The 25,742-nt window shown below is 38.1% G+C and overlaps 1 protein-coding gene across 1 annotated transcript in view; it reads right to left on the bottom strand.

Moving 5' to 3' along the window:
• The window catches only part of ITGA8 (integrin subunit alpha 8), a 105,074-nt gene that overhangs the window by 67,284 nt on the left and 12,048 nt on the right, over nucleotides 1–25,742 (bottom strand). Inside the window, exons 3-13 of the mRNA XM_082046934.1 lie at nucleotides 25,400–25,500; nucleotides 22,476–22,599; nucleotides 20,754–20,815; nucleotides 19,755–19,800; nucleotides 19,253–19,378; nucleotides 18,111–18,155; nucleotides 15,421–15,464; nucleotides 14,389–14,445; nucleotides 14,150–14,202; nucleotides 8,584–8,789; nucleotides 7,300–7,491 (exon numbers count right to left, since the gene is read on the bottom strand). Coding sequence (XP_081903060.1) covers nucleotides 7,300–7,491; nucleotides 8,584–8,789; nucleotides 14,150–14,202; nucleotides 14,389–14,445; nucleotides 15,421–15,464; nucleotides 18,111–18,155; nucleotides 19,253–19,378; nucleotides 19,755–19,800; nucleotides 20,754–20,815; nucleotides 22,476–22,599; nucleotides 25,400–25,500 — 1,056 coding nt within the window. The remainder of the gene's footprint in view (nucleotides 1–7,299; nucleotides 7,492–8,583; nucleotides 8,790–14,149; nucleotides 14,203–14,388; nucleotides 14,446–15,420; nucleotides 15,465–18,110; nucleotides 18,156–19,252; nucleotides 19,379–19,754; nucleotides 19,801–20,753; nucleotides 20,816–22,475; nucleotides 22,600–25,399; nucleotides 25,501–25,742) is intronic.

Consider the following 25,742-nt stretch of genomic DNA (forward strand, 5'->3'; position numbering starts at 1 on the left):
AGGGCTTAATCCTGAAACAAGTGTCTTTGGCATGTATAATACTTAACTGAAGTCAAGGGGAATTGTGAAAAGTTAAACAATCCTAATGCTTATTTTAAATTTTACTTTGCTCTGAAGGGAAGGCTTGCAAGATGTTTTTTGGTGAAGAAAATCCATTTTATGGGATAAAACTGTTATAAATAGACAAGGAAAGAGTATTCACAGATGGCACTGAAAGGCACTCTGGATTTTGTAAGCTGGTCTCTTTACCGGAACCTCCTGCCATGTGGCTGTGCCAGACCTGAAACACCGTATGATAAAGGGCAGAAACTCACCACGATTGTGACTAAGCCTTCAACCAAATGGAAGAAGTAGGAAAATCAACCAAGTCCTCCCTCCAGTCTCAACAAGATATATTTGTTTATTAACTTGAGCAAATTCTTTGATCCCCTGGTATTTTTAAAGGACATCTCCATCCCCTGCAAGAGATGCAGCCGCGGGGAGTTTGAGCAGGGAGGAACATGCGACGTGCTCAGCACCCCACACTTGGCTGCAGTCTGTCCAGCAATCCCAAGAGCGGTGGCCAAGGCACGGTATCTCATCTCACTTCATGGGGGACAGTGGCCAAGAACAACAGCCAGAGAAGGACTCCATAATTGGCACACACTTCCCTTGTGAGAAACCCCAAAATGAAACAATAGCTGAGTCACCTCCCCACTGCAACTCTACCAGGATATAGGCAGGGAAGTGTTGACTTTATGGACTCAGAATGATTTACTGATAGCTTTAAACATCACTTTGTGTAGTCTGTCAGTTTAATTGCACAATATATATAGAGACTAGAAAACAATTAGAATCCCATCTGAGTACAGATACTAATGGAAATTTCATAAAAGAGGGTGAGAAAACTGCGTAACTGTAAACTCTGTTAAAAAAATCTTTGTGAGACTTTTTATTTCCCTCAGCAGACCAGGTGCCAAAAAGGCCCATGATCAGATTTCTATTTGTTTCTATTTATTTCAGAGCACACTACACTCACAAATCTCAGTAAGAAAGGTCCAGAATAAAATTTCCTTTAAATGGCCATGACTTCAAGCCTGACCATAATACGGCACACAGGATTGTCCAGGTCAGCCAACTCTACTCAAGAATTTTTGTTAAATACTACAAATAACCACCACCCAAAACAGAGTAGTTTTCTTCCAGTCCTACCATTCTCAACTGCCTTGACCCTTCTCTGTTTTTCAACCATTCTGGCAGCAGGTCTGTTAAGGGTAACACCTAAGGCGAATTAATTTCAATGCTTCCCTTTTGTCTGAATGAATCCCTTTCATAATACGTTATTATTCATCATACTACAAACAAATCCAAAAGAGGGCGATTAATGTTCTACCACTTCAGTAAATCCCTACTTACTGGGATTAATGGCTTTATTCCTATATGCAATTGGACACAATATTGTGATTTCTTTAAATATCTCAAAGAATTTTAGAAAAGCATACCTGAAAATTACACAGACAATAATTTGCCATACAATTAACACATTTGTAGGAGATTTTTGGCTTGTCACTACATTTTGGATTGACTATTCATGTGAAAACATAATTAGCTGGTAGAAATCCTTCAGCTTTTCTGCAGTTGCTGGCAGAACCCACGGCCTTGTTCTGGCTCCCATGCTCAGCAGTCCTCTCTTACCAGAACAGATGCAGCTTCGCAATGATTTAGTTAGTTTGTCTTCCACAAATCTCCTAGACCAACTTCATAATTTAATGATCACTAGATTATGATTTGTGATATTGTTGGCACAATGCCTATTGTTCTCAAAAAAAATTAGGAATGCTGAATAGATCTTGCCTCTCAGAAAGAAACTTGAGGGTTTTCTTCCTGCTGTTTGAGTCAATGTACTTAGCTGATGGAGCTGTTAAATACTCTTATTTTAATAAGATTAGACTGGATTACTAGACTTCCGAGGAAATTTTTTCCAATTATCACAATTGTTTCCTTCTTAAAATGTTTCTAGAATCATTTGTTTAAATTAACTACACGCTATTCTTAAGATAACAACTCAGTCCCAAATAACAAGGGATGAAGATGCTTTTATACATTTCCCAGTGCTGACAAAGGCTTGACTAAAAAGAATAACTGAAAGAGCAGGCCAACAGCTGTTGAAGGTGAACCTGCAGTGGCACTGATTCCAGGGTGACTCTCAAGGTTAACAAGGAAGATTTACACAAGCGTCTAAACAGGCAAGGAGTAGAAACTGCAGTGCATAGTTTATTTGAGCAATTAAATAATTGACTAATCAACAGTCTTTGAACAGTGAATTCATCTAGAGCACTGCTCTGAATCCACCCACACTGTTAAAAGAAACTGGTTACATTATCTGGGTTCAAAAACACATTTGAAGAAACCACAGTCTGCTGGAGGATATGCCACAAGAAGAAAGCAAGCTTAATGAGTTGAGTAAGTTATTCACTATAAACTATTTGCTCAGCTATTATCAGCCATCAAGTGACTGAACATATGCGGAAATGTGAGGGTGGACACCGTACAGCCTCCAAATGCCTGAGCCCTGTAGAGATAGATGAACCAGCTGGAAGTGCCGCACCATCACCTTGGTAATCACAGACTCCGAGCACTCAGTGAGGACCAGCTTTGAACAGATGCCCAGAAGCCAAAAGAAACAAATCCCTTTCCCATTAAACAGATTTATGGATTTCTTTTGTTCCTGTGAAAACTGAACTATGCTAATAGAAAAAGACAAAATTATAAATAAAATAAACTACAACTCAAGATACATGCCTAAACTGAGTCTTCATTCCCTGCTCCAGGCCTTGATAACAAGAATAAAGCTCAGGATGGAGCGAAGGGGCCGTAAAAGCCCCACATTTAGTGAGGAGTGGAGTGGAAGCTATGTGGAGAGTTATCATGACATCGCTCAGATGTTTCAGTATAGAAGACAGACAGGAAGGCTGTGCTGAGGCAGGGATTTCAGAATTTCTTGGGCAAACCTTGAAGAGCTGCTGTTACAGAGAATTCCACAGCTATATAAATTGCCTTATGGGCCTCATCAGTATGACCACAGATAAAGCACGATGCTGCTTTGCCATGTCCTAACTTTGGCACTGAAAAGTGCACCACAGAATCCTGCACATAATTCTTTCCAGCTGCCACTGTATTTGCACATAAACTGATGAAAAAATATCCCCATCATTTACACTTTTTTCACTCCATTCACTGTTCCTTCCCTTTTATTTCTTTAATTCCCCCCTCCTTTTTTTTACATGACTCTCAATCCAGAGTAATTGCATTAAGTTAGTAATTACTATAGCAGCATAAGTGAGACCAGATCCCCCTCCTTTGAATGTGACCTTAGTACCTGAAGAGTCAGAAAACTGTGAAATGGATCATCTGTTGAAAGATGTTACAATTATGTCAGTGTTAGTAAACTAGTGTTAGAGAACGTGCCTGTGTGCCACATCAGCACTGCCCGTGGTGGTGTCATTAGAATGGCCCTAAAGCAGTTGGCCCAGGACAATTATTAGTCTCCAAAAGAGAGCACAAGAGTTCAGAGCCAAAGAACAGCGTATTTAATTTACTAGCGTAGGTGCAGTTTAAGAGGACTAATTGGTCTTTTCCTTCAAATCCTGGATACATGTACTGCAGAGATACTGAGTATCTCAAGTAAATATGGTACAAAGTTTGCCAGTGTCTTGCCTGGAAGACTGGGAAAGCTGCATATTATTTGTTCTTCTGAATAGTCAGATCAAAAGCACAGAAGTGGCTTGGTACATTCAATCTATCTGACTGACATGCTTAATCTGCCGCCTTCTTACTGCCTCCCTCTCACTGGCCTTATCCAACAATAAAGGTTGGTTGGGTTCTGCCTGACTCTTATATGACTACAAAGTCATGTGCTGTGGGTACCAAAAGTTCACATAAGTTCATGGAAGAAAAGTCTGTCAAGGGCTACTGAATTTTAAGATGCCACCTCCGACTCAGGAACACCTTGCTCCTCCAGTTGGTAACAGCTGGGTGAATATTCTGGGAAACACCACAAAAACTGTACAATTTCCTTGATATCTGTTGTTGGCCACTGCTGGAGACAGGCAACAGTTCTAGACAGATCTTTAATTGGTATCAGTATGGCTGTATTATGTTCTCTCCTGCTTGCTCTGCTACCCCACCGTTAGTCCTGTCTGTGATCAGTTTTCTCCCATATTTACTATGCAATTGGGGTCCTGAGGGACAAAAGGGTCTTCCTCTGCCTTTCCTAGATAAGACCAGGAAGCAGGAGGTGGTCTCTTTCCCTTTGCTGGCCAGGAGCTGGTGGAAGAAGAGGAAGGAGAAACCACTCCTCCATCCAAAGGAAAGCTGAGGGATTTGAACAGCACTAAATATTAGACAGCTTTTGTCTGCTCCCTGTTTCCTTCTCTGTTCCTTGACTGTGATTCAACCTCACTTTTTAGGAACTGTATTCCCCAACTTGTAACTCGGTCTCTAAGAGCCTTGATTCCTGAGCTCAATCCAGCGAGCCCAGTATGAAGCTCAGCGGTCTGTGATAAGAAGTTGCAAAAGCAGGTGGTCTCTTCTGGCCTCCAGGTCTGTGACCTGCTCAAACATTAATACATGGTCTGATTTAATGAAGGTCTGAAAATCTAAGAGCTCTGAAAATGTTTCACAGTGCAGTAAAAATGAAAAGGCAGAGTAACTCCCACCTCTCAGCCTCTCATTTCCCAGCAGGGATGTGCCTGCCTCATGAACAATGTAAGCACAAGGATTTGAGTAAGTTGTACAAACACAGCTAAAATTATGAGTGCTCACAAACTGGTGTCAGTCCTTAACCTCTCACAATCATGATCCCTTTTTGAGCTCATTTACCTTCACACAACACTTGAACTCTAGTCATGGAAGACCTAATTGCTCAGAGAATCTCACCTTAGACTGTAACAATACACCTTTATACCTTTAGCCAGACATTACAACTGGCTCTCATTTCCAAGTCTTTGGGAACCCAACTTCTGAGAGTCAGCATACTTTGGTCTTATTACTTTTTTCCTTTTATAAAATGGCGGTTTTTACAACATACAGATTAAAAAGCTTAAACGAAAACGTAATTTTGGAAGCACTGAATTAAAGGCTAGTTTCCTAGGCCTTCTATAGTCAGCAAAAACTCTGTCTCTCAGCTGACATCTAAAATAAAACTTCCTTCCCATTCCTTCCAAGCTCAGCCCCTCATTTCCTCTGCCCTTGAGCATTTCCATCAAGAGACAAAGAAGAAAAGCTCTTTGACACAAGAAGGGTTACTAACTGCATGGCCTGGACTTGCATTTCCCCGTATTATTTCTTTTTTTTTTTTTTTTTTTTTTCTTTTTCCCATAGGAAGACATTCTATTTTTGTGCTAATACTGTGCCATGGTTGTGCTATTTTTACAGCTCTCTTTTGGTACTTCAGGTCTTTGTGAATTAAGTAAGAGGCGGTTGACTGACAGTAAGGTTTTCTTCTGTCATTTTTGACAAATTCTCACCAGTACTCTGGACTGCTTATCCAGATATTCAACTGAGGGATGGAGGGAGAATCTAGAGACTAGAAATGCAGAGGTGGTTGTGTTTTGTTCTGTTTTGTTTTTTCTAAAATAAGTAATTCATGTAATAAAACCAAACCATCTAACAGAGTGGACTGATATCACAATGTGAAATTCTGCAGGTAGGATGTGTAGTGGAGCTAACAATGACAAGTAGAATAACTCCAAGAAATCTCACAATTGAATTGACTACAGCAGTTCCTCAATACACTTTTAGAAAGACCAAGAGCCATCACCCAAACTTTTCACCCATTAGCTTAAAAGGTGCTCCACATAAAGTGTGCTAATAAACTAGTTAGACTTCTACTCTTCTTTCTTCCCCATGTGCCTCATAGAAGACCTGAAAGAATCTCTCCCTTCACTCTCTCTATCTTTTCAATCTTAGAAATGTCAGGAATGCAATATCCTGTTTTCTTTGGTTTTGCTGGGGGCCTTATGGATGCTTTAGGAAATGTTTAAATGCTGAAACTTAATAAAAAGCTCCATTGTCCAAAAGAACCTCATTAGTCATGGACAATGAAAGACTATTAATAGCAACATCAACAATATGCAAACAAAAAGTCAGAACAGTGTTTGAAAGCCCTTTCTTTTCTCAAATGCTAAAGATCGTCTCAATTCAGCCTTGTGATAGCCTCACTTTATTACTCCTCAGTCAGCTTCTCTGTTTTTAAGACCGCAATTTCTCTTGTAAACAGCCCTTCCCAGCTCTTCCGCTCTTGAAAAAAGACACCTCTTTCAAGGTGTTTACAATCCATCACAAAAACTTAAAAGAGATTACCATTTTTGTCCCCTCGAAAATCACAATTTTCACTTTTGAAATAACACAACTTTTAAGAATACTTGTCTTGAAATAAACCAGGCTAACTAAAGTGATTTCATAGTAAGTTAGGGAAGTAAAGACTATTACCATTATACTGTGGATGAACTTTTCACAATAACAAAATATGTAGTTTTACTGCACACCATTGCTAAGGCTTCTGAATCGCGATGAAAAGAAACAAACCAGATTTGCTTCTAGATAAGAAAGCAAATACAAGCACATTTAAAATAGCTCCACCATTCAGACTACTTATGATGCTATGAACATGCCTCTTAAAATAATAAATACCTTCCCCAGCGAAACTCAACTAATGTTATAAACATGATAAATTTGAATGCATGTCAGGTATACTAATAAGGAAGAATCAAAGCTAACCTAAACCAGAAGAGTCCATATAGCACAATGAAAACACAAAAGCGATCAAAAGACCCAAATGAAATATCTGCCTTTAAGCAATGTCTCTGCTTTTTTGTAATGCGGTCAAAGCCATAAAGAATTTATGTACAGCTCAGTGTCCCTTCGGACAGCAAAAGCAACTCAGCAACACAACCAAGTCAATCCCTTCTTCTACAACGCAATATGTTTTTAATTAGGAAAGAATGCCAGGATGAAGGCGACCTTACAAGCTCAATAAGCTGAGAGCATTCAGTTTTTGGAAGGGAGGGGAAAGGGTTAAGCTTTTTATTTTAAACTTCACATGTTTTATGTTAATGTAACCATTTAAGCCCTTTCTTGACTTTCTGATCATGTCTTTTGACAGGAAAGGGAGTATTTGTTTTGTCTGATTTTAACTCTCAGGAAAGCAAGCTAGAACTATCCAAAAATGCCTATTCTGACCTCTGCCTCCCGAAAGGAGCAGATGCATTTTCCAGAGCATGGAAGTATGAAATTCCCTTACTAATGGAAAAATCTTACCTGGGTAATCATTCTTGTCTACATCTGAGTCTCCCCTTAGAGTGAAGCCAAATCCCGAGGGCATGGACTGTGAGGCCCACGCTCCATTGAGAACCTGGGAAGGGTTAGTGTTTAACCCATTACTGTATCCATTGTAAATGAACACTTTCCCTCTTCTGTCTTCTCCTGCAAATGGTGCACCAATAGCAATGTCTGCAGTGCAATAGAAGAATAAAAAGAATGAGTGCAATTCAAATTAAGCAAAAATTAAGTCCCTGCAGGAGAACAGGAAGCCTCTACCATGGCGTCCAGTTGGGCTGGACTTCATGGAGGGATTCCAGCACAACACAGTGAGGGTGTTCTCAGCAGTCACAATCTGGGTGCTTCTTCCCACAGGATGAGATTTGGATTTTGTGCACCCTGAACATCAATACAATCTCATGGCTCCTGATATGACTTATCCCTTGTACAGCAGCCACACGTGAGCAACATTGTCCTGGAGTCTAGCAGTTAGAGCACCGTGAAAAACAGCCCTCAAGTCAAGGTGGAGCTAAGTACATTAATTTTTCCTTAGTGGACCAACTATATTTAAGGCTATTGTGCAAAATATCTCCTCCAGGAAAAACTCCTTGGGGCTTTAGATGCAGAGATGACTGCTTTGCAATTCCCTAATACCCTGGAAATCAGAAGTAAGGAAATGCATGCAGGGAAAACCAGGGTGTTATTGACTATGTCTAGGAAGCTAAGTCTAGGAGCTCAAAGCATCCAGGCTATCTCAGATAATTAAGCAAGTTAGTTTACTTGGACCATTTTCTTGAATTTAGGCTCCCACTTAACTTGCATGAACATTTTGTTGTGTGAGTGTGCTATAAGAATTTGAAAAACGTCCCATTATGCACCTGTTTCTTTCAGCACCTAAGTACCTAATTCAATTCTCAAACTCATTCAAGCATTTGAGGAGAAAAAGAGAACTCTGCTTTTAAACATATGCAACATCTTAACTATTTCAATGTAATTATAGTCAGAAAACAACATACAATATTTTTATTCAAATGAACATGCTAATATTTAATAAAAAATAGTACTGTAGTCAATATGACTGTCCTCCTATAGGTAAGCTTTTAATGGTTTGGCCATCAATATCAGTTTCAGTAGGATGAGCGTAAATTCTTGTGACTTTCAAGGCCAGTTACATGTTAAGAAGCCTTTTTCAGGCACTGCACAGACACTTCATATTCACTGCTTAGCTATTTTTAATTTCAGTGTTATACAGAGATATATATTACTCCATTACACATGAATTACCGTTATATCCATCTTGATTGAGATCTCCAAGGTGCGTGATTGCGCTGCCAAATCTACCAAACACTTCAGTGCCTGTCAGAATTTGTGCATCTCGGAAGAGGAAAGCACTTTCTTGCAGGTATAGATAAACTTGCCCAACTTCTTTAGGCTTGCTTTCAAATTCTCGTTCCATAAAGAGGGGGGCGCCAACTAGGATATCATCTAAACTGGAACAGTCAAACAAAAACCAGTGTCACTGAGAGATTGAGTGTAACCAACACAGTTCATGCATTTGTTAAACAGGAAGCTGATAATTATCACAGAGTCATAGACTAAGTGAGGGAAGAAGGCACTTCTGGAGTTCTAGTCCAAACACTCAGTCAAAGCTCGGTCAATGAGGGAAGGCTGCTCACTCCTGTTTTTAATATCCCCATGGATGGAGGCTCCACAACTTCTCTGTGCAACTACTTCCAGTGATTGATCACCCTCACAGCAAAAATGTTTCTTCTTAGGTTTAAACAGAATTTCCTGTCCTTCAATTCATGCCCACAATAGATCCTGAAAAGCTAAACTTTGCAGTTAATGATCCAGAAGTCAGGATTTTAACTCAGAGGGGATCCATGCTACTTGAACAAGTTCTGCAGATCTATCCTGCTAACAGCACTAGTGAGAGGCAAATTTCAGTATAAATCTAGTTTTAAAAAATTATTGATCGGTAAGCGAACAACTGAACAAAAGTTGCCACTTTCCAGCATATTGTTGAAGTAATATACATAAAACATGTGTAGACATCAATTAATGGAGAATACCTCATCATTAATTCAAAAGGAAGCTGGGAGACAAAGCCAAAACTTTATTTCTAAAAACACTTTCATTTAATGTTAGGCACAGGAGTTGTTGCAGTGCTCACAAAATTTGCTGTATTAAGTATTAAAGAGAAAGGACATCATAAAATAATAGAAATATGATGCTTAGAGGGAAAAGTCCTTCTGTCCATTCTGCTACTCCAAGAAGAATCAGTAAAAGAAGACAGGTTAATCAAAGGATATTTTCCATGTTGTTGTTCTAAACAGGGATGTTTGAAAACATGTTACTAACATTCGTTCAGGGAGAAAAAAAGACCCTTTACTGGACAGTAAAGAATAAAATCAAGCAAGACTGATAGAGATATAACAAGCAGAAATATTCTTAATTGATTATTCTGAGATATAAAATGATAGTGTCAGATTAACTTCTGAAGGTTGCCCAAGCCCTAATAGTACAATTCCCATTATATAAAGCGGACATTGGTCATCCATATTAAGGAACTCTGTTACTGAAAACAACCAATACTACTTGATCCCAGAATTTTTAATTTGTAAAACATATTCCCAATAGTGATGTTTTCACAAAGGCTTTACCTACTAGTGAAATAATTAGTAAAACTGCACTACGTTGTTCTTCCCAACCTTGATAGAAAAAAACCCCATATAATTTAGGAGCACCTCAGCTATTAATTGATCACAGATAAATACTAAGGTCCTAAGATATGTACCCTAGAATTTGGTAAAGAATATCTCATCTAGAAGCCTTTTATTCACATTGTAGAACTTACACTTTCTATAAATTGTGACAAAGTACTTCTAGAAATGTTATTTTTCTATTAAGTTTCATAATATGTTTCCATAAAGGAAACTGTAATTCAAAATGTCAGGTCACTTTGGTACAGTTGTTCTATTCTTTATATGTCAGATTTTACCCCATGGCATGGATAACTTAAAAAGGAAGGAAGCAGATGCTGACTTAACATCAAAAGTGGGATTTTCCTTCCACAATAACATCAAAAGGCCTCCTCTACAATGGAAGAAGATGTTAGCCAGGACAGAATGTCAGATGAAACGGTTGCCATGAAGCAATAACAACAATGAAAATGGATCATGAATGCTCTTTTTTTTTTTTTTTTTTACAGGTTATTTTACATATGCCATGTACTAAAAGCATTACACAGCAGCACTATCACCAATTATTATTTTATTACACCACAGTCCAAATATTCTTGGTAAGACTGGGACTCCATGGTGTTGTGTACTGTATGAACTACTAAGTAAAATATAATCTTGGCTCCAATTAATATTTTACACATGAAGGACTGTAAAACTAAGGGACAATTTGTTTAGAGGTTGTAAGGAACCAAAATATTCAGAGCCAGAAAGCTCTCAGTACATCGATGTAAAATAATTAGATACCTAGATACTTTTGAAACTCTGGTCCATAGAGCAATATCCAGAGTGCCTAAAGTGGTGAAAGGAGAGAGGCAGACTATTTATCATCCGCAGTGGCCTAAAATTCTCTGAGCAGAAGCCTAACCCAAAATACAAGATGCAGCAGGTGAGACAGAACACAAGCAGACAGGAGCTGGAGTCTGTTGTATAAGGATCACAGCATCTAAGCTGGAAGTGCATAGTGCTGGGTTGTTTTTCTAGGAAAATTTCTACTTTGTTAAAATAAATGACAATGATTGTACAAAATACATGAATAGTCCAGGGAGCAGGGACCAGAACCCCATAACTAAGGTGGCTCATCTTTTGACGTGCTGAGAGAAAGTTGGGAGGAAGGCTAATCTATCGACTCTAATCACACTAAGCTATTTCTAAAATAGTTACGAGCAGCAGATACCTGGAACACCCACAGCCCTTAGTTTGCCTTCCCCTCTTGTTCTGTCCCACCCACACCAAAGCCTTCCTTTCCTCACTCTCTTCCTTTTCCCACTTCTCTGTCAGTGCCAAGCTGCTTCAGCAAGTCTTCTGCAAGAATGAATTCTCCCTCAGGCAATTCTAGTATTTTTTTTCTGTTGTTTGTTTGTTTTTCCTGCTGTTGTTGTACAGAGCAGTGTACTATAGCCAGAGAGAAAGGATTCTTCAGCTACCCTGCTCTCTCTAATCCTTATTTATTTATTCCTGGTTTACCTCCAAGTAGGTAATAAGTTGCTGCTTACACATTTTATAGTCAGTTTTACCTTTAAGCTCCTACAGTTTAAGTATTTAGACATCAAGCAGTCAAGGGGAGTCACTTGTTGGGTTACAAGCACCTATGTGATTTGAATTATTCAGGGTATTTTGTGAAGAAGGGTATTTCAATTGGCTTTTAAATCGTAGGAGTTCATATTTACAAAACTGGAGTTCTGAGCCAAATTCAGGTTGATGTGATCCCTTTTAAAACAGTAATATTAAATCATAAACTGCAGTTCAGTGTGCACTGGTATTTAAAACTGGTTCATTAGATTCATTTCACTACTGCACTAAGATGTTGCAGTTAACATACATTGTCTATTTATTTTTTTTCCACCACAGAAAGGTAACCAGCCAGTATTGCTTCCCTTCTGATGTAAAAAAACCATAATCTTTAAAAAGCACAAGCTGACCACCTGCTGAGACTTTGCAGTTTCTTTGTATCCTGCCGAGTAATAAAAAGCAGGAGTATGGGAAATGTCAAGAGGTCAAACTATAACTATGGGAAGCTTAGATATAGGCCAAATAAAAGACCAGTAAACAGTTTATTTCACTATTTTTATTGGACTGTTTCAGTCTAAATTGAAAGTGCTCTCTTTTTTCCTCTTTACTAGGAATGTAATCTGTAAATTGATGGCAAAGCTTGATTTGTTAAGTTTGATTGTGGATTTTTCATTATTAGCTGTGGGCAACTAAACAGTAGTTCAAACAATATCTTCAGTTTCCATGTTCTGCCTACAATCCTGATGTGGTGCAAATAAAACTGCAGGAATCACCCTGGAACACCTGCAGAACTGCTGGAGTAGAAGGTCCAAAGAGTTTTTTTTCCTAGGATGAGCCTAATCTTTGAGCCACATCTTCAGTCTTGTTACAGCAGAGCATCATTTCTATTAATCTTTTCAACATATAACTTAATCAGGTTTCCTGTACAGATAAGCTGATCACTACCTCCTTTGTCTTTAGCTGCACAAAAACCCCAAGTGAATTTGAAGTGGTCATTTCCCTTTTGCCCCCCTCCCTTTTTTTTTTGTCCTCTGTTTTACTCTCCCTTTCAGATAAATATTTCTACCAACTATATGTGCAAACCAGCAAAGACAGACCACATATCTAATCAGACATGTTTATCAAGTAGAGCTTTTTGTGTTTTGTTTTCTGTGGGATGTTTGGATCTCAGAGAGAGTAATTAGATTTCTTTTAAGATATAGACTGGGAGACCACACAGGCCTCAACAGCAGTTTGATTATATCATTGACATAAACTGTGGCCTTAGAGGTACACAGAAAATATGAGACTTGCCAAGTAACCCTATGATTCACAGGAAACAACCTGCAAGACAAATAGTTTGGTTCAGTGAGAAGTTAAATAGGAAGTTCCCTGAAAGTCTAGAGAATGTCTATTGTAACTGATTGTAACGTTTCTCCACCCTCTCACATTAGTAATGCATTATGGTAAAATTAAACTAATCCTCACTCCGTATACCATAAAAATATGAATTTTCAAAAGCTACAGTACAAAGATAAAATTTGGCCTTAGAAACTTGGAAGGATTTGAGCTCTATAAAGCCAGGGCAGAAACCACTGAAGCCTTTTTGGTTGGTTGGTTTGGTTTGGAACTGTGTAACATTTTATCATCTTGTTACTTTTCTCTTTTCTTGTATCCTTCACTCTTTGAAGGGTCACTAGTGACTGATGGGAAGCAATGATTCAGCCCAGAGAAATTGTTTAATGCACTGTGTTTAAGAACCTGATGAGAAATACTCACAAGAAAAGAGCATGAAACAGACACATCCGAGATATTTTGCAAAAGGCAAGAGTATGCCACAGCACTAAATATAATCCTGGCTCACCTTTGTGCAAACTTCCAGGCCTCTGAGATTCATGGATTGTTATCTCCTTGCTAGAAAGCTAGTATCAACATTCACTTACTAAAGTCCTGTTCTTCTAATTTAATCAGACTTTACATTGGTTCGAAGTTAGCAAGAGGTTTTTTTAAACAGGGTCTGAAATGTCTGAGTGTCTTAGGCATGATCGTGGGAGCTGAGCACCATTGTCCCTCAGACAAGCACAATACCTGTCATAGCAGATGTCATAGCAGCCGTGGGCCATGGACAATTTTTGGTCCTCTGGATGATGAAAATGAATAGCCAACCAGCAGGTGCTGGAATAAGGAGCTGATTACACTGGAAAGCTTTTAAAATTGAGAAGTGAGGCTACAGATGGTCCACATGTGAAACGACTTACCTGATTTTGAGAATGGGAGGAAGAACAACTGAATTTCACCTATCCCCAGCAGTAGCTAGCACTGTTTATTTACACCTCTTCTACCTTGATCTGTTTTCTAAGGTTTTGGACATTCCTGTTCTGCCACACTGCTTTGTGCAAATGTTCAGGAAGATAAACTCACTCAAACTAGGCCTGCAAATACTTGTGCCACTGTGATTGCACAAAGATAAGCCTATGTGAACAACTGAAAACAGAAAAGCAGAGAAGCCAAGAGAAGCATTTTGAGGTATGAAGCACCTGAAAACCTGTGTTTGTGAATAAATATCAGGCATTGCTTCTATGAATGTTCAGTGGAGCTGAATATATTTAGTAACCTACCCATCATTGTTAACATCAGATACTGCCACAGTGTAACCAAAATAAGACGCCATCTGGAAATAAAAAACAACAGATAGGCTTTCATATCAGATATCAATTTTTAAAAAGTTTTACTGATAGTCCCCTTTGTTTCTATGGTTATTAATTCAAAAAAATATTTTACATATTCTTGAAACTTTTTTAATTAAACCATATCCTCTATAGAAATAACACTTCATCACATAGTTGCTTGGCATTACCTGTTCACCAGTGAAGTTCTGGATAAATGTCAGGTCTGAAGAATTAATAATTGAGACCTGGTAACAGAAAAATATGGAAAGTTTCAAACATATATGGAGATGCTACAGTATAACATCACTGCAACCCAATTTTACACACCAAAGGATGGCCCAAGTGGCCAAGAAAAAACATCAATTATTTTGTTTCACCACAGTTTTCTTCTATAATATTGAACAAATCACTAAGATTTCATAAGCCTCAGGTCCCTTGTAAATAAAATGGGGAAAAGACTATTTTCACTCCTTACTGGACACTGTGAACAGCATCAAATCACAGACTATCAGCTAAACAGTGACTATACTAGTACACATGAAAACATTAACTTAAAACATAAAGAAATATACATACATATATATATACACATCTACACACCTTTGCTCAAAAAAATGGTATTAATAAATTCCAGAGACACAAGGAGTTTGGGGTCCCCAAAACCAGAGAAAGTATCTGTGGCTGGGATCTCTGTTTCCCAGTCAGGTTAGTTCTGAAACTTTTTCTTCCCATGGGGTAACAAGATGCATCCACACACATATTTGTTTTCTCCCTTCACTTCTAACTGCATCTCACAACTCTTTGCATCTGGTATTCAGAGTATATACTTAGAGCACTGAAAATAAACACCGAGTATGAACAATCTGAATTTGGACTTCACTGCGGACACAGGATTGCACCTGAAATATGCCAGCCTATGGGTAAGTTTAGGTCTGATAACACTCAGCGGGTGTAGGGATACTAGTCATACTCAAAACATGTTTGTAATTGGCTACTGAAAACAAACTTCAGAAGGGACTAAGTGCTTAATATTCAAAGCCCAAATGAGTAAGGCATTTCTACACAGCCAGGTTAGGTTGAGGGTGAAGGTCAGTGGCAGTTTTCTCAGATGAGAAAATTTAGGATCAAAGAGACAGAAAATATAATGTAGCCTTTAATCTTCCAAATGGTCTAACTGCATTCTCACTACAAAAAGGATAAAATGTGGGTCCAGTACATACATAGCCAAAGTTCTGTGCTCCCTTTGGGACTCCAGCAACCAACTCTGAAAAGACAAAAGGACAACAGTGAAATGGTTATGCTGAGCAGTGCATGCAACCTGTATCCCATGCCACTTAAATATTCCTTAACCCTTAGGATTTTGCTTTGTTATCTGTATCAGAAACATCTGCAAATCACTTCAAGACATGAATTCGTAAGATTTTAACATTCATTCAGTGCATCTAGTTTCCTTAAATATTACATCTTAGCTGTTGAATACACTCATCCACAGATCTCTTTCTGTCTACCATTACTTAGCATAGCATAGTAAAATAAAGGTCTTAGTACAATTCAGCTCGTTACCTGACAACTGTGGATTGATGGAACCAGTTATAGTTGTGGCATCACAAACTAGAGTACAGAAGCTAATCACAACTGTCCTTACAAATACCCCTTTTCTTTCTGGCTGCACATGATGCCATGAAAGGGCTCAACAAGTTCTGCACAGGTTATCTAAAAGTATTACAAGGAAATTTTTGTGAGAGGAATTTGGGGAAGCCATTGAACAAGAACATGAAACATTGGACCTGGCTGCTTTCTAGGAGGTAATTCTGCTCAAAGGTGAAATCTTAAACAATTAGTGGAAAAAATGGAAAAAAAAAAAAAAAGAAGAGCAAAGTCACAGCCTGCAGTTTTACTGTCTCAACCTTCCCTCATTAGGACATCCACATCAGAAGACAGCAGCAGGAACCTCAGATACAAGGGCACCTCAGACACCTGGCTGTAGTGGCCTAGCATTCCTCTGTTCCTCTCTGGGTTTATATCCTCCCCTGTGCTTGAATGTGTTTGGTCAAGGGGAGATGGAAATAGTAATGAATGACTGAACAGGACACAGGATGATTCCTAGGTCAGACAATAATGTAATTCTTTGTTGCCAATCATTCACGTGACTTACTTATTCAAGAATCATCAATTATAAAAATGTGAGTATGCACCAAAAAAAACCCAAACCAAACCAAACCAAACCAACCAAACCAAACCAAACCATATATATATATAGGTGGTTGCAGCCTTCCATTACTGTGGGAAACTGCAGCGGGTCTGTGGAATCCTTGACAGAAAATATGGGAGTAGAGATCAGCCTTGAGATATTAAGATATACCCTTGAGAAGGATGGGAGTAAAGGAGTATCCGGAGAGAGGAGAGATGTACCCGTGAGAGAGAAGGGGATAGAAGAATAACATGGATGATAGAAAAATTAACCAATGAGATGTTAGTGCTGTAACTTGTAACCAATAGTGAAAAGACACATGAACTGGTAGAACTGTATAAAAATGCACTTGTAGCAATAAATGGCACCTATTACTTTCATCTTGAAAGAATCTGGTCCATGTCGTTTGTCCGTCTCAACCACGACACATTACCAAGCACACATCCACATTATCGCATTCAATCAAAATAATTTTTTTTTTTTTTTCAGCCCATAGTAGTGTGCTATACTGGGATTAAGCAGCAGCAGTTCTGAGGAGCTAAGTTCATTTCTAGAGTTGTACTATGTCTCTGTTGGCTTCAGTTCCTCAGTGCACCTTGCTCTACTTTATCAAATCATGACTGTAGAGTCCTGGAAGGTGGCATTTTATAGATCGTGAAACATTTCAGGTGAAAGTTTCATAGTGATGACATTTGTGAGCAATGTCATTAAGTCTGTGAGATGCCTGGTGCTTTGTGGATGACAGCTGTTGTCTAAATGCCAATTATTCTAAATATTTTCTGTATCAAACTTACTTGATCCAAGAACTTTTACAAAGTTTCAGTCATGATTCTATATTTGGACATTTATATCCATGTGCATTCAGCATATTCTAATTCAAGAGACGAATTGAACATTTCATCTTCTTGTAGAATGTTTTCTCTCCCTCTAAGCCCAGGTTTTAATAAAAGGAATTAAATTCTTCCATCCCTTGCTGTTAAGTATAAGGCTTGGAGTAGGAGCAAGAACACAGCTAATTTCTTCTTATTGCATTATGCCTGTGCAAGAAAATATAAAGTACGAAAAAGTTCAGCTAATGAACTGCCCCAGGCACCCCATCCTTAAGGCACATGAACTGGGACTAGAGAAGCTCTTATGAGAGCCAAGAGCTGTTTTCACCAACAAGAGCTAGCACTCTGGTATGCACACACGTCTTTGTCAGAAGCAGCTGAATGTTATCTCCTAGCATGGGCTGTGATGTTTATGTGGCAGTCAGAAGTGTGATTTCAGCAGACACAGACATTTCCAAACCATGCTGCATGTGTCCAAGCAGATGCTGAGGGCCAGCAGCCTCTGTGCAGGTCAGTAACTTGAGTATGGGCTGAAGAACGGGACAAGACTGCACTGTTGGCTCCACTTGTTACTACTGGTCAGCAAACTGGCTAAATTAAGTGAGCCTGGATGGCTCCACCTATCATGCTGTCACAGCTCTAACATCCAAACAGATGCATGAGCATGAGAACATAACAATAGATTCAGACTTTAGGGTTACTTAAATTCTACTCTGCTATGCTGTAGCTTCTATGGAAATATTTGCCTTTGAGAACACTGGGTACAGATAGCTTAAGTCTCAGCAGTGTTTCAAATGTATAAAAGGTATGTTCTTGCGTAGAGACCCAAAATGAGGAATTTAATAGGTGCATCGCCATATGGTTTCTATTCAAGTGTACAGCTTCTTACCTTGTTCAGAATCTCCAGTAAATTCCCCAGCGGCCACTGAGTATCCTGATTAAAGATAAATTACAAGCAAAACACTTGATAAACCATTTCTTTCAAAAAATATGCAAGGACAATCAGATTTGTCTGTTCATCTGATCATCAGAATGCAAATTTTTTTACATTAGTATACTAAAAATGTGTGGAAAAAAAGGAATATAGTTTATTACATTGTTATGACTAAATTAAGTGTAGGTCTGAATGTATAATAAATCTACCCCTTTTGTCCAAAAATGAGCTTCTAAATCATTAATAATTTATTTAAAAAAACAGCAGCTACTAGGGTGGTTTGCCCTAACAGCTACTGACACAATTTAGGTCTTCATTACTGTACTTTATTGTGTGAGTATCCTTGTTTAGATGCAGTTAAGTACCTAATGGAGCTTTAGTAACCTTGTGAGGTAATTGCTACTGACAAAGACTTTTGGATTGTATCGTGGACTGTAGTTTCAAGTCTGTGGGGAGAGACAAAAGGATACATCTTTGCCCTCAAATTCCACTGCATCTTTTCTAAAATTATGCAGAGAAAACCCTGTCTTACATGCAGAGAGATATGAATATCATGCACATTCCTAGAGATCAGTACTAATAAAAGGTATATAAAGAGCTTTTTTTTCCTATTTAATACATAATATATTCAAACTGACTTCCATTATTGCTGACTTCAATTGTAACTTTTAAATATCAGTGAGAATAAATGGGGTATTTCTGCAGTGCTGTACAAAGTGCTGCAAACCAGAATTTTCTTTTATCTATTAAAAAATGAAATAGTCTTTAATTACTTTAAACTCAATCCATCATTTTGGAATAAAAGAAGACATAAATGGGAAAAATTTGTATTTCTGCTTAATTATTAACAAATAACAAGGACCCTAATGAGTCATTTAAGATCTCAAGCTTCATACCCTGTTGCTGTGCATAATCTTAGGATTGTTCAAAATCCCATTGAAGTAACCAGCAAACTACGAATTTGCTGTTGTGCTTAAAGCAAAACATGTTTAAATTCTCTCACAACTGGGACATTAGTAGCTTAGGGCTTGTTTTCACATTTGTATAAGTCTCATGCTTTTAGAACAAATCACTAACTGACATAGAGCTTAGCTTACCCATGTAATTGTCGTCATATGAGGGTGGTGCCACTCCTGTTTGCTTCTCTCGTGCCAGTTTCCTCAGAATATCCTTGAAAGAATAATTTGCAATGATGTCCGCAATACTTGCAGTGATCACCTGACCTGGATTCAAACAATGTCATAAATGAAAGGGACATAAAGGAGAGACAGTTTCTACAAAATAGGGCTATCAGAACAACAAAACAGAGCTGCAGGGGATAATATAACACAGATGCAAACAGTAAACATCTTCTCTCAATCTTTCTCCATTTTTACCCTGAAAGTCTCAAGAGTTCACATAAATCAATACAACAAGGCATTGAGACTCTATTGAACCATGAGTTGCTTGTTAAGTAATTCTTCTGATTTATATTTGTCGAAAATAAGACCAGAGACTGGTTATCTTAAACTGAGAAAACAATGAAAATCTAGAACAACATTTTCCACAATACTTTCTGTTTCATATCTTAGATCAAGTTAACCAGCCAGATGAACATACCTTGCCAATAAAAACTACCAGGCCCGCCTACTATCAGGTCTCCATTCTACAAAAAGCAGAATTGAATAGAATTACACAACAAAAGAACACAACAAAATTAGCATGCATGGGAAAAACAATTTAAATTACTAAAAGAATATCACAGTCATGATAAAGGAGAATAGCTAAATAAAGTTAAGATCACTCTATGCATCTTACTTGGATGAAAGATATATTTATTTTTAGCACTAATATAGTATACTAAAAAATTGCTGATTATTTATAACAAAACAAAGCACAAAGAGGGTCTTCAAATTCAGTGAAGCAACAGTACTGTTTTATAGAGAAAAATACTTTTGCCTACCAAACAATGAGGTCTTTACTCCTCAGCTAGTAATTATGTGAATAACAATGTAGCTCCAGAACACTGAAAACAACAGCAATGATCAAAGTTGTGTGGTGTCCTGGTGCTGTACTAATGGCAGAGATAATAACAATAGTTGAAAAGTTTATTCTTTGGCCTACAATATTGTTTCTGGATCCTCTTCACATATAAGAATTTTCCCTTAAACACTGCCACTTTGACCTCCACCAGAGAATGTTCTTATACCCAATGACAAGTCTGCCTCTAAAAACATCCTTATATAAAATATTTTAACTTTAAAAACTAGCTGGTGCCTGCCCATTATTTCCTGAAAGTCAGGTCTCTGGAAAGCATCATAAGCGGGACACACTGAGACAGAAACACGCACAATTTTTTGCCTAATTATCTGTGAAGACAGACCGAGCAGAGTCAGATTGGACTGCAAAGAGATAGATAAACTGGTGCTGACTGCAGTATTTCTTTCATCAGTGAAACCAAAAAGTCTGAAGCTTGCAAAGGAAGAAAGGACTTGCAACAATATCATGAAACTTTCCATATGCGACACCATGGGAACAAACTTGATGACTGAGATGGTGTTTAAACTGGGATATATCAAAATTACATTTGATTGAAGTACTTCAGAAACAGAATCTCACCTTGTAAAAATCTAAGCTGAAACCTGCTTGACAAAAGCCTTGTCCTTCAGGATCTGCATTGCCTGCAATTATGAAGGTATAAGTATTTTATTGATTTCACAGTGCATGGCATGTGGAAGACAGCTCACACACCTCTGGAACTGTAAGGCTGTAAATGCAAAATTACCAAAATACGTGAAAAGATGTGCATTCATTTTTAGAAGAGGCAGAACAAATCAAGACTTTCTACAGGACCCTGAACATGCAGCCCCCTTGTGAAAATTTTGAAAAACAGGACCAGTTACTTGGGACATCTCCTCTCACGGCCAAGGAAGGACGTTTGCAACAATTACCAGGAATTCAGTTTGAATGGGTCAATGTTCAAACAACATCCTGGTCATCTGTACTACGGCAAGGGAAAGGGGCACACGTCCTTCACATGGGCCAGCCCTTTAATGGAAACACAACTGCTCAATGAAGACTGAAGTGTAATATAATTTTGGATGCACATTTATACATGCAAAAACATCCTTCCTGCTTTTGTACGTTTTTATTTCTACTCTCCAAATCCTTATTTAATTGTACAAAGTAGGCTGATATGCATTTTAGGGCTTTCCTATGAGTGCTGGAGTGCTGGAAGTCTGCAGGATCAGGAAACAGAGAGCAGGAATGGCCACTTGAACTCTCTTAAACTGGCATAAGCCTTTGGCAAAGCCCCAGTGAGACATCAGAAGTACACGAAGCAGATCTTGTGGTCACCATGCCTTACAGACTCAGCTTCTTTCTCTACCTATACATCCAGGGACAAGGATTAGGGTTTAAAAGAAAGACTTAGCACAAGTCAGTTTAGAACTATACTACAATGTGAGAAAAGGAAAACCACAAAGTAACACAATGTACAGGCAAATATCTCATGTTGCTTTAGGTGTGTGGATTTTCTGGCAGATCATGGAAAGCATTACTGGGCTGCACTATGAGACATCTGTCAGATGTCAGGAAAATCCAGCTATGTGATATGATTCTATCTCTAGATCTTCACAGGAAAGAGATCTTTCAATTATGTGAAGTGTCTACTTTTTCTGTAAAATGCTTGTTACTTTCTTGGCAAAATAATCCATTAGAAACTCAAAGGTGGGACTACAGCTCATGGTAGAGGAACATTTAAAAGGTGTGTTTTGAAATTAGCCCATGTGCACATGGCAAGAATGTCAGCTGCAATAAGAGGGTCTCGTTACAAGGGGTATGACATGGAACTACATTCAGACTTCTTGTATTATGGCAAGCACATCCAACTTAAAACTACTAACCATCTCAGCTAAACTGAACACCACCACAGCTTTGCTGTGAGAGTTTCAGCTGGAAGGGACAAGTAAGCCCATCACATTTGCTGTCTTACACACATTACCTTTAGAAAAGCAACTGAAATAACAGTTCTCTGACCTGTGAATGCAGAAACTGCCACTGACCAAATGCCAGTTTAAAATGTTGTCTGGCTCTTACCTAGATCTGTTTGCTACATTTTAAAGCCATTTAAATAATTAACTTCTTCTCTTTCAATTATATAATAAAGCATCCAACTGCAGGCATATAATTTAATGTTGATTTTTCTTTAAACCCTCATCCAATGCAATAATGCCATATAGTAATCTTCATACAACTAAGACTATGTGAAGACTGAAGGCGGGAAAACACTGAGTAAAATATCAATTCCTCCAACACAGGATTTTTCCTATTAATACTTACTGTTGCGACAAGGTGAATATTCAGCATAGGCACTGAAGTTCTGAATTGCCACATAGCAGGTGCCAACAGGGTCCTTCTCAGGGGTATCTTTAAGAGTTCTCCAATGATATAAGGGAGCACAAGCCTATCAAAACAGAAACAATATCACATGTACCTTTCACACACTCATGTGTCTGGCAAACGTAGTTTTTAACAAACAGTGTACCAGGATTCTCCCAGGTGTTGTATCATTCATGTAGTAATGATAATAACGTATTGACAGAAGAAAATGCAGGACCACTGCTTCTTATAATTTCATTATAACCTGAAAAGTGTAGTCTGATCTTTCACCTATAGCCCTTAGCAGGTGAAATCTGTCAGGGACTACAACTCATATTTAAGCATATGTTACAGATAACTCCCTAAGCCTGCTTCACAAATAATAAGTTTGCTCTGTTACTGCTCAATGCACAGGGCTTGATACCATAGTTGATGATGTAGATCACATACATGTGGCTGTAGAGACTCCCTCCTTCCACCCTGAGATGTCTTAAGATAATGACTGTTGCAGAACTGCTCTGATTCTACTTATCAGGAGATTTGTCAGGGTGTTGTTCATATTGTGTATCACAATCATCAGATTTTCTGCTTTCTTAGAAACCTCCAGTTCAAATTTTTTGAGGGATGATACAGCTGTAATGCATTCAACAGGCTCTCAGTTAAATGGATTTTGCTCAATAAACTTTGGTTAGTGAACTAATATTTAATCTTCTGTGTTACAGTAGTTGTGTTACAAACATAACAATATAAGGATAAAATATATACCAGTTGTGTTGAGGGAGAGATATTATATTTTTTGAAAGCAATTCAAATAATTGGAAACATTTTATAAAAGATAAGCTGTCAGGTATGCAAGTCGTTCTTCAGGAGCCGCTGTTCTTGGGAGTGGAGGGGTAGGGAGACACTACCTCTCCCTAGAACCTTGCCTCTGTAAGATACAAACAAATCCTCCATTCGTGTCCTCCCTTGTCTTACTTCTCCAAACAGAAACCTGTCTACCTCTGGCAAGGCATTGTTATCATTCACATTACTGTATAAGCCTCAGCTCTGCAATCAGTTCCAGCTGGATGAAGCACTGGGCTACTCAGCACTTAACATGAAAGTCAGAGCTTCTGGAACACTGGTTTAAGGAACACTGACTCTTACCATGCCTAGAAGACCTTACAGATTAAAACGTACCAGAGAGGAACACCAGAGTGTAGCAAAGAGGAGTATATGTTCTGTGAAGGTGATTTTAGGTACATTTGACATCAAGCAAAATGGACTGAAAGAAGAACTCAATATAAATATAAATATTGATTATCACATTTGTAGTTTAAAAAGAAGTTTCCAACAACTTGATGATATTTTCTTTTTCTCTCCTTTCAGTCTACAAAGCTTAAAAGACAGTTTTCTAGCTTTGCTGTTCAAGTTTTTACCTGAAAAGTGTTGGCTATATCTCTATTTCAGAAAGCCTGAGAAGAGTTACCAGAAGCAAAAGAAAGTTTTGTCAGTATAGACACAGGATATCAGTCAATGATGAGGTTTTCTGCTCACTTGAAGATTCAGAAAATGGTGGTAAAGAGCTATTGTATTTCAGTTTGTGAACTGTCCTTTAGGAGAGTACATAAAATGAAAAATCTTCAGCTGTTTTTAGAACTTTTTAGAATTTTTACATAGCTCTGAAACAGAATAGGTTGATGTTTTATTCATTACCTGTTTCATCTCAAAATTCTTCCCTAGGTTAACCACAAGGCATCCTGTATAAAGGAAGGCATTTCCTTTGGATACTGCTTCCCTTATGACTACTTCTTAAGTAATAACTGGAAGTTTTAAATAAATCCCAAGACACAAATTATTGCTTTATAATCGTAAAAACTAATAAAACTAATGGTCATACTAATTATTCTTATCACAATTATTTCAGCAACATTTTCAATGTAAACCTGAGTGCATAAATTGTAAATAAAAAATGTCTGTGTATAAGCAACATCACCACTACTTTACTAAGCAATAAAAGTACTTGCCCCCTGCTGGGCTCCTCTATCAAACAGGTAAAATGTTCAATGAAACTGGAAAACAGACATTGCACTTTGACAGTAATCTTGATTTGGAGTTTTTTTATCATGACTGTTTTGCAGCTGTTTTACCATGACTATGACACAGCTTTTCAAAACAATATAAATGTGACAAGAGATCAGCACTTTCTCTGCTATCACAGTATCACAGTATGTTTGGGATTGGAAGGGACCTCAAAAGATCATCTAGTCCAATCCCCCTGCTGGAGCAGGAACACCTAGGTGAGGTCGCACAGGAACATGTCCAGGCGGGTTTTGAAAGTCTCCAGAGAAGGAGACTCCAGAAGCCCCCTGGGCAGCCTGTTCCAGTGTCTGTCACTCTTACTGAGAAGTTTTTTCTCAAACTTAAGTGGAACCTTTGTGTTCCAGCTTGATCCCATTACCCCTTGTCCTATCATTGTTTGCCACCGAGAAGAGCCTGGCTCCATCCTTGTGGCTAACTGATCTTCAGCACAGGTTCTTGTCTTCCATTACATTCTGCATTTAACACTCCAAATAAAGCTTCATAATACAAAACATTTTATAGCATAGAGCTACTTTGTATCTTTAAAATATGCCATTATCTGTTTTTAAAAAAATCACCATTCACTTCCATAGCGATATGGCATTCTGCTATTTTTACCTGGCAGCGGGATCATCTTCACTTGATCAGTTCAACTTTATTTTATATGTTGCTTTCACTTCCTGAGTTATATGCACCATCTGTTTTATAATTTATGCATCATCATAGACTTGTTACCATAATCTACACATAGAGAACTATTAAAGATAAACATTTGAGAAAAACAAACATGATCTCCAAATGAATACCAAATGCATAAGACTTACCACAACTTTTTCTTTATGAGCTTTGACTGTTGCCCCAAACCACTGATTTGTCTTAAACTCAATAGGTTCCCTGGTGCCATTGACTTTAATTTTCCTGTTGTCTGACAAAGAAAGAAGCAGTATGTTGACAGCTTATTTTTAAAAGTATCATCCCGTGAATTACAGATACAAGTGAACACACTATTGGATATAATACATTGCATCCACTGTCATTGTCCTACCAGTTCAATATGAATTGAGTGTTCTGATATCACTCGAGGTTTTCCCTGGTCAGTGGAAAAGAGCTCACCTAAATCCACATGTGAAAATTCAAAATAATTACACTTAAACTTCAGAAAACCAA

This window comes from Streptopelia decaocto, assembly GCF_964273445.1.
Source record: "Streptopelia decaocto genome assembly, chromosome: 2".
In the NCBI taxonomy this organism is placed as follows: Eukaryota; Metazoa; Chordata; class Aves; order Columbiformes; family Columbidae; genus Streptopelia; species Streptopelia decaocto.